We start from the raw sequence: 10,349 nt of genomic DNA on the forward strand, positions 1-10,349 counted from the left end.
CTACTGGAGTCGAGGCATCTCTGAGCTTGGGAAAAAAGCAAGCACATGTCCAAGTGGCCAAGTGCCAAACTGGGACCGAACATGACATGTTGGCAGAGATTTGGAGTGCAGTTCTCACACAACCCACACCTCCACTTCTGAAGGGGGTTGGGGGGGGGGAGCTGATGGCCATGTCCCTCTGACAGGAAATAATTTAACATTTTGTTAAATTACCTGAACCCTTTGCAATGTAGGTTACGTATTGGCAGAATGGTGGGATACAGAATGTATGTCCTGGGTCACAAACCAACTCACTGGTCAGGACAGGGTTAAGGGATAAGCCTCGCTCTTGATCTTCTTGTATTCTCACAACAGCAGGTAAACAAATTGAAGGCTAGTAATGTGGGTGAGAATTTTTTTTATTATTCGTTCATGGGATGTGGGCGTCGCTGGCAAGACCGGCATTTATTGCCCATCCCTAATTGCCCTTGAGAAGGTGGTGGTGAGCTGCCTTCTTGAACTGCTGCAAAACAGGGAACATCTTGTCATGAGAGAGCTGGCGTGTGACAGGGTTATTAATCTTGCCCTGCCCACGGTGATGTAGTTAATAATATGGGACATGCCCCACACCTACACTATGTGACATGCAACCCCCTTTCCAGGGCAACAGAACCAATAGAAGGGCAGCCTCTGGGAGTGACGGCCATGTCCCGCCCCTAACCTGAGACTCAAACTGTAATAAGGCAGATCCATTTTTTTTTTGCTACAATGAGACAAAGGCTGGCAGATTAGTTTGTTGTTTTTTTTAAAAAAATGATATTTTATCTAAAACTTTGCCCCTAAATTGGCCTGGGGAAGAGGATCTTAAATCGGATGAGGCTGACTCCGGGTTTGTGCGGACATTTTTATTTTCAGCATTGCAATATTTCCTGGAGACTGGGCGTGTTCACTCGGTACCTAACAAAGGGGTTCGTTGCAGACGGGGCTGTGTCTGTGTCCTGCTTGCTGCATTTTGCTCTCGGATGAGGAATGGCGACTGCAGCTTTCGATCGTTTCGCTGCCGAATGCCTGGTCTCCATGTCCCGGACTGCGGTGGTTCACAGTCCCGGTCGAGCAGCTCCTCCATCGGGGGAGTATCAGGACAAAGGAAGCCCCGGCGCCGGGTTGGTGTTGGCCGGGGTCCCTAAACAGCCCAGCCCTTCGGCTGAACTGGACCCGCAGGAGTTCCCGGGGACCCGGCGGGATACCGGCAGCCCGGAGCCGGCGGCCGCTGCGACCGACAAGTGCGAGTGGGAAGCGGCCACACCTACTCCGAGAGAGCCGGCCAGACAAAGAGGCCGGAGAGGCAAAGGGAGGAGCGCCCAGGACCGGCGGAAACATCACTGTCACTACCCGGGTTGTGAGAAAGTCTACGGCAAATCCTCCCATCTGAAGGCTCATCTCCGGACTCACACAGGTGAGTGAATGCCGTCAGTCCCAGGTAACATGAACCTAGCGGCAGAATCACGGCCTATGGGGAGCAATTTTAACTCAACCGATCGGTCGGGAAACTGGCCAGGATCGGGTCCAATGCTGGTTTTACTCCCTACTGATGTCAATGAGAGCGATATTGGGCGGGATGTCAAACCAGCAGTCCACCCATCCCGCGGGGTAGCCAATTAGGGTTAAAATGACCCCCGTGATCCGCAAAATACTTGCAAAAACCCCGCCATCCCTGTTGGAACGATTGTAAAAACACGGGATGGCGGAATGAATTCGCACAACGCCGGTACCAATCCCACCCAAATAATAAGCTGGTTCCCCCAGCGTGGATCAAGGGATTGCTGCCCCTGCGGATTATCGACAAGGTCTCTGGTTTGTGATTTTAACGGAAAAACGGGACAGAATTGCAAAATGTGTTTTTTTAAAAAACAGGTAAAATACCTGGAATCCCGGGTAATAAAAATGGAATTCGATTCAGCCATTAAAACAGGGGCCCTGATCGATCCTCAGTCGTTCAATTTATAAATCACTAGCCCAGTTTATACATTAAACAATCTAAGATTACGGTTCAGTATTTGGTAAACTGTTCTGGCAAATGTACAAAGAAGAGCGACTGTAAACGTTTGTTGCAAGACACCCATTAATCCTCTCCCTCCCTAGTGCTTTTAAATGTTTGGGAGTGTTTTTGGGTTTATGTACGGAAGGAACGAGAAAGGAGGGTCCTCTCGGGGTCTGGAGCTGCTGGCACCACCTGCTGGGGGCACTGGTGAGTTCCTGTAACAGTTTGAACTTTTTCCAAAGTTGGGTGTAAATGTTCTAAGGTTTCACTCTGCTAATTAAATAACCCGATTGCTGGCAGCCCCAAATTATCAGCTCTCAGTGAATTCTGAGCTCTAACGCAAGAATTGCAGGCCCAATGGTTACTGGAGTAAATACAAATATTCTCAACACTTGATCTATATATATTTAAAGAAACACAAAAAGAAACTTTGGTATTGAGCAAATAAATTTGAGAAATAAATAGAGATGTTTTAAAAAGTTATGTGCTGGTCTAGCAGTTTATAAATCAGACAGGGAGTGGACTGGGGATACACCAGACACTCTGACCTTTTACTAATGTTTTTTTGGAGCACTGGTTAAATGCTCTTGGTTGTTAACTGTTTAGATAAAGTAGCAAGACATACAAATTGTATAGGAGTGAGTTAACCAGAGCACTCAGCACAGCTCTCAACACATCTTCAATCTTGCCTAGTTCCCAAGAAAGTGTTAAATCCTTTAGGGAAGATTTTTTTTTCTCTCCAAAGGAAAACAACCACCAAAAAAATAAAATTATAGATTAACACAAGCACACAGTCGACTCATTGCCTGGTGTATTTAAAGGGACAGCATCTTCATGAGAAAAAAAGTGGCAAACTGTTTTCTTGTTTAGGAGGGAGGTGAACCAATGAGCAATTGCCATCATTTGACATCACACACAGGTGCTGGGATGACATATTTTGCGCTGGTTGTTTACATAAGTGTATCAGTGTTGTCAAACTGGTAAAAAGTTTGCAAAACCTTTTAAGAAGATGGTTCCGCTTTAAATTCCTGGTTTGATGCAGTGCACAACCTCTCAGACCTTGTGGAGTTTTAACTCCCTCCCCTCCCCCACTGCTTTTAAAGGCACAGGCTCTTGCTGCGGTACAGTTCCACAGGCGCTGAGTGCTGATTCGTTCCAGCTTTCCTTGTGCGAGTCTAGACAAAACAAAGCAAGTCCGCTTGATCGGCAGCCCATCTGCCGCCTAAAGCATCCACTCCCTTCACCACCAGCCCACCGTGGCAGCAGTGTATATTATCTACAGGATGCACTAGCAACTCACCAAGTTTTCTGTGATAGGAGCACCCAAACCCGCGACCAGCATCATCTAGAAGGACAAGGGCAACACGTGCATGGGAAGGTTCACTAGACTGATTCCTGGGATGAGCAGATTGTCCTATGAGGAGAGATTGAGTAGAATAGGCCTATATTCTCTGGAGAATAGAAGAATGAGAGGTAATCTCATTGAAACGTATAAAATTCTTAGAGGGCTTAGGGTAGATGCTGAGAGGCTGTTTTCCCCTGGCTGGAGAGTCTAGAACTAGGGGTCATAGTCTCAAGATATGGGTTTGGCCATTTAGGACTGAGATGAGGAAAAATTTCGTCACTGAGGGTTGTGAATCTTTGGAATTCTCTACCCCAGAGGGCTGTGGATGCTCAGTCGTTAAGTATATTCAAGGTTGAGATCAATAGATTTTTGGACACTAAGGGAATCAAGGGATATGGGGATTGGGCAGGAAAATTGAGTTGAGATAGGTGATCAGCCATGATCTTATTGAATGGCAGAGCTGGCTCGAGGGGCCGTATGGCCTACTCCTGCTCCTATTTCTTATGTTCTTATCACCTCCAAGTCTCAAACCAACCCGACTTGGACATATATTGGCCATTTCTTCATCGTTGCTGGATCAAAATCCTGGAACTCCCTAACTAACAGTACTATGGGAGCACCTTCACCACACGGACTGCAGCAATTCAAGAAGGCGGCTCACCACCACCACCTTATCCAGGGCAACTAAGGATGGGCAAAAAATGCCCACATCCCCAGAATGAATTTTTTAAAAAAAGATTATTTGACCATGCAGGGCATCACTCAGACCTGATCCTGCACTTGCCGTGATGTCCACACACACACTTTACAGTAAGGGTCAGTGATCAGGAGCAAAAACCCTAGCTGATTTCCTTCTCCTAACTTAGTGGCCCTTCCCAGTTTGTACCACACTGAGCAGCAGGAGAAGGGGTGGGGGCATTCTGTGAAGTTTGATCATCTTTAATATTTTCCCTCCTCTTCCATTTGTTGAACCATGCCTATAAAAAAGACAATGACTAACAATTCACACTATTTTTACAAGTAAATTGTCAAATAATCAGTGACCTACCTGTCTGGTTCATTGAGGCACAGTGAATTGAATTGCTTTTGTGCTCACGTACTGGGCAGCTGGAGATGGCCTTTGTGTCTGCTGTCATTTTGCCATGGCATTTGTAAGACACCTTGTCCTGATGATGCTGCCCCTTTAAAAGACTTGGCGATACCACTGGCTGATGATATTCTGTAACAATACAGCAAGTGTCAGCAAAAATTGGGGCAGAGATTACAACCAAAATGGAATGAGAGTGAGGTTGGTATTCTCGGAGGATGAGATCAAATGGGCTAAAGGGCCTTCTTCATCCAAACCCATCCTGTATCACAGTCCCCCACCTTCCTGGGAAAAAGAAACCTGAAAAAAGTCAAAATGTATAAAAACACCACAGCCAGCAGGAGAGTCAGAATAATACTGGAATTACTGTCCCATCATTCTGCCTGCAGCACAAACAGAATTTTACTCAGGCATCTCATGAAACCCAATGCTGCCTGTCAGCTAAAGTATCTCTGGCTTTTCATAATGTGAGGTGGCTGCTGTTTGTCATTGGACACTCATCATTGTTTTGATGCCTGTCCCTCACTGAGGAACTGAACTCGTCCCTAGCTCCTTGCTCTCTGGCTGAAGTGAACAATTTTTTGAGAGATAAAAAGTCGACATTCCACAACATGCCTGTAAAACCCTGATCAATGTTATCAGGCCCAGTTTGGACCTCATTTAAAAAGGCCTTGCATTTATACAGTGTCTTATCATGATTCAGAAAGCTTTACTTTCATTGAGGTTCTTTGAAGTGCAGTCACTTTTTTTGTATTTATTTGGATCTTTTCAGGTTACAAAGTAACTTTGGGGGAATGGGGAGACGGCATCTCCTATAATGCTGTGAGTGACTTGTGCTGTCAGAGGCAGCCATTAGGATTTGGTGTCAGTGGCACTTTGTCCCTGCAGGGCAGGGAGTGACTTACTCACCAAAGTCAGTTCAACACATGTTAGGTGTCTGACTGGCTATGCCCATGGAGCATTGAGATGTCACAAACAAGGTGATGCAATATACATTGAAACACCAGCAGGTAGAACCGCAGAGTGTTTCATTTTTACCTATCCCTCCCACACTGCAACATTCTTTGCTCTGTATCTAACCCGTGCTGTACTTGTCCTGGAAGTGTTTAATGGGACAGTGTAGAGGGAGCTTTACTCTGTATCTAATTCACGCTGTACCTGTATCGGGAGTGCTTAATACAGATACCTACTGCCTGAAGTGGAAAGTGTTTCATTCTCCACCACCAACATCCCTTGTGATGAGCAAAAATTTCACAAAAATATTTAAAAATTGAAACAGACTTTCCCCCTAATTTACCCGATCAGAAGCAGACCTGGTTCCATCACTACACCTGGTGTACGAGGTTATCCTGAGCATCCACTGTGCTATCAGATGGGCTGATGTCGCTGTATTCTGGTAATTCAATGCTAAAGAGGACTCCCCTGGTGGCTCATTGGCTCTGTACACTATGTGGTGCGGTCAGCCAGACTGACCACGAGGTCCCACGTTCCATCCATGCTGAGTTTGGTGATGTAGTCTCCACCACTTTGCTGGATGACAAGTGGCCTTAGCAGTCCTGGGCTCAGGAGGGGTAGAATCAACAACAACAACTTGCATTTATATAGTACCTTTAACATAGAAAAAATGTCCCAAGGCGCTTCGCAGAAGTGTAATCCGACAAAATTTCACACCGAGCCAAAGAAGGAGACATTAGGACAGGTGATCAATGGTAAAATAGACCACCGATACTCGGTGACCAGGTTCATACCTGGAAAATTGGATGCTTGGGTTAGGTGCCAGAGAGCGATGGGCACCTGTGGAATCTGTACCCCAGTGAGGGTCAACACTTGGGCCGTGGGGGACATCAATGCTTTCAGGGGAAGAGGGAGAAACCCTAACTTTAATTTACCAATGATTAGATTTGATTATTTAAATTCTAGGTGAGAGGCCTTTTGCGTGCACTTGGCCTGACTGCAACAAGAAGTTCGCCCGCTCCGATGAACTGGCCCGACACTACCGCACTCACACGGGCGAGAAACGGTTCAGCTGCCCCATCTGTGAGAAACGTTTCATGCGCAGCGACCACCTGATGAAGCACGCCCGGCGCCATGCCAACTTCCAACCCAGCATGCTGAAGAGAGCACACAGCTCGCGGCCCGGCTCGGTCAGCGATTACAGCCGCTCGGACGCTTCCAGCCCAGCCCTGAGTCCTGCCAGCTCACCCTAAACCCACCTGTGCCCAATGTCTGCACTTTTGCCTCACTTGACTTCGCTGTGAGTGAAAAACAAAAGGTTAAATGAACTTGGTTGATATCGAAGGGGCACTGTCACTGCTACTGTGTCTTTCAAAAAGGGCACAGATTTAAAAAAACACAAAACAACTACGCATTCACCTCAGGACAAGTTACTATAAAATGTTTTTTTTAAGACTGCACAATAGAGAATGCAACGTGTGGCTCAGATTTAACCTGGTTCAGTTTTTTTCCCTCAGGGATGATTTCAAGTTTCTCCTGTACCACCGCCTTACCTTAAATATTTGCACTCTCTGATTGCATCGTTTTCACATTGGATTTGTGGGGGGTGGGGGGGGCGGCATGTTGCTGGACTTGTCTCCTGGAATCTGTTCTTTAAGTTTTAATGTTTGTAGCAGAAGTGTTCATCATGGGCAGTTTTAACCTAAATACTCTTCCAAGTTGCAGCCCCAGTTTTACTGGTGGCTGAGTGGAGAAAAGGGATTGCAGAGACATTAAACTCCTGGTGATCTGTCGCCCCCAGTATGAAGCGCAACTCCAATGCACGAGGAGGAGAGATCATAATTCTCCTCTTCTTGGGTTATCAAGTTACAAGCTGCCAGTAAATGTTATTATTCCCTGCTACCTCTCCCCCTCACCCCCCCACAAAATTAGTCAGTTAAATTGTACAAACACATGGAGATTTAATGTTATGAACTAACAAAAACATAGAAGCCATTCTGAAAAGTTTTAAAAATATTTTAGAAAATAGTGCCGTCAGATGTAGCACATTGTATACTCTGTTATTGGTTGCTTTGTGGAGTGAATCTAAGTATATACATTCCAAAAGGATCCATGTGGACCTACGTACGTACTTGCTGCTTTGCATGGAAGCTGTTGCCTCCTCCGGTCCCCTGTGTTTGTTGTGTTGATAGGGCCAGTGTAGCACAATAGGTACTTTATTCTGAGATCAGATAACTTTATTCCTGTATCTTTCTCACACTCCGGTAGTAACGGTGTCTGAAACACATGGGCACACATATACACTGAGGTAATTTGCTTTATTTATATTTGGGTTTCTATTTAACTGTAAAATGCAACAGGCTGGTCCTATAATTATCAAAAAAAGAGGAAAAAGTAAGGTTAAGTTGAGTGGTAAAACATTAATTGTGTGTGAATGATAGAAGTTGTCACTGGCTTGTCATTTAAATTTTTTTTTAAACTGGTAAATGCAAGATTTACTTTTTAATTTGTTAAACCACAAGAATTTACTTTTTTTTTCCTGAGATCTGCCCGTTTGCATTGAAGATTCTGTCTGCATAATTATCAAAATTTCTTTGGATTCTCTGAATTGTTCATTCACCTGTTTTTTTTGGTAGCGTTCTCCTCTCCCCCTGAAGGCACTGACTCTCGCTGGGGTACTTGTCCCACGGGCACTGGCAGCCCTCCAATACCTCACTCTAGTGGCCATTCTTCATTTGTGAACTCAACATCAGCAACTCTTCAACCGTGAAGGGCATCATTATCAAAACCTATCCTGTCCTCACCAAATGCCTGTAGCCATGTATTTTCTATGTCACAGGATAGTGATCATTGTAGAGGGAGCTTTACTCTGTATCTAACCTGTGCTGTACCTGCCCTGGGAGTGTTTGATGGGACAGTGTAGAGGGAGCTTTACTCTGCTTTGAATTACTATATCTGCCCTGGTAGTGTGTGATGATATCTGAATTGAGAAAGTGTTTAATTTCCCACTATGAATATCTCTTGTCTTTGAGACAAAAAGTCCCCCACCCCAACCAGAAAAATAAACAAAAAGAACAATCACCAGATCTCTGAAGAGAGTTAGAATTCTCTGGTTTAATATATAAAAGCGAAAGAGAGTATCAGTCAACGGTAGTTGTAATGACAGACTGTACCAACTTTTAAAGAGCTGAGCTGTGTATTTTAGCAAATGTGATCCTTTGATGCTTGTACTGTATATTTGTGTGTTTTGGGGATCTCCAGCCTGGGATTGGATGAATTCTCTCTCTCCAATCTGACTTTTATCTTTGAATTCACCATCACCATCTGTTCACCTCTCCTCAGTGCCTCGTGCGCACATGGTGTGAAAATAATTAACTTCTATTTTCGTTAAATAAACCATATCCAACTACAGAGAACTGTGCAGTGACTCACCGCACGGACCCAATCACTATGCTGGGAATTGCACTTCACGATGCTGGTGCCCACTGCTCTGTCGCTCTGCTTTGTACGCTTTTTGTAATTTTACTTAGTAGATCCACTTTGTGATTATTGTCCTATGCAAAATTTAACAAGAGTAAAAATACATTTTCTTAACATATTATATGCATGGTTAGTGAGGGTTTCATTTGAATAAATTTGTAAATAAGGAGAGTTTTTGTCTGTCAGACCTATTTGTCATTGAGAACTACATCTTTGCGTGAGAAAAATAACATCAAATGGCCCAGTTTGGCACCAACTGCTTCTGATGTCTCAACACTATGTGGGAATATTCCAAAGGTGCCAACTCTGACCAGGGTATCGGTTCCACAGCCATCAGGCACCCTCCAGTACCTCACCCAAGTGGCCATTCTTCATCTGAGCCCAGTGTGTCCAAAAGCTATTCAACATGCAGTATCCATCACGCCTCCTCAGCCAAATGTGGTGCTGAGAGACAGGGCAGGGAGATAACAACAGAGGAGCAGATGGAAGGATGAAAATAGAGATAAAAAGTACAAAAGTGACACACAGGTCAGAGAAAGAGAGGGAACTGAGAGCAGAAAGAGGAACAAAGACTCAAAAAGAACATCACAGAGTACTGTTGTGCCATCTTTCAAATAGAATCTTGTAAAATAGGAAATGGACAGGGTGAATTCATGGATATACAAGATGTCAGTGCCCATAGTATCCCATTTCCTCTTCTCTTTCTGTACCGTTCACTTTCCACACTGTGTTTATATTCCTGATAATCCAGCATCAAATGATAATGGGAAAACAACAGGATATATTCTGGTTTGAAACAATTTCACACTCAACAACTCACTGCCAGCTTACAAACTCCATCTTGCAGATTGATTTTTCTAGCCTTGATTCAATCAGTTGCTTCAATTCAAGAATGATACTGGAATTAAGAGAACATCTCTACATCCTCCTACTCAAACTGATAGATCACTGAACTCATTCCACATTTCTAGTCTTCCACACATGTTTCAGAGACTGATGTCTGAGGGTATAATGTGTTTGTTTGTTTATCCCAGAACATGAGTAAAACATTTTTAAAATGTCAAGAGCATGCTACCACGCACATTGACAACTTATCCTGGAATCAAAAGGACTTAAAGCTTGCAAGAAATGGCCACTCAGCCCATAAGACCCCTTCTTCCACAGCCAATGTCCAATCTACGGTACCATGGACTCTACCCAGGCATGTGATGTCCTTCCACAACCCACGTAAAAACTGTACATCAATGGCTTTGATCATTATTGTGTTCCTTTACTTAATTTTATCTCTTGCGTTCTTTAAAGCCCAGGATACAGAGCATAATGTATCAGGTTGAAGGTATGTACCAGGCACTTAGCAGCACTGTGGAAGGGGGAAGAGTCATGGGGGTTAGGAGCGATCGAGGGGTGCTCTTCGATTTCATAAATGAAACACCATTACAGTTTAAGCATAGATGTTCTATAAT

The 10,349-nt window shown here is 44.5% G+C and overlaps 1 protein-coding gene across 1 annotated transcript; it reads left to right on the forward strand.

Moving 5' to 3' along the window:
* Positions 1-692: 692 nt before the first annotated feature.
* klf13 (Kruppel like factor 13) lies at positions 693-9,055 on the forward strand. Its single transcript, XM_067973428.1, has 2 exons — positions 693-1,435; positions 6,373-9,055. The coding sequence occupies exons 1-2, from the start codon at positions 1,009-1,011 to the stop codon at positions 6,657-6,659; spliced, it is 714 nt and encodes a 237-aa protein (XP_067829529.1). The 5' UTR covers positions 693-1,008; the 3' UTR covers positions 6,660-9,055.
* Positions 9,056-10,349: the final 1,294 nt, after the last annotated feature.

This window comes from Heptranchias perlo, chromosome 38 (assembly GCF_035084215.1).
Source record: "Heptranchias perlo isolate sHepPer1 chromosome 38, sHepPer1.hap1, whole genome shotgun sequence".
Classification (NCBI taxonomy): domain Eukaryota; kingdom Metazoa; phylum Chordata; class Chondrichthyes; order Hexanchiformes; family Hexanchidae; genus Heptranchias; species Heptranchias perlo.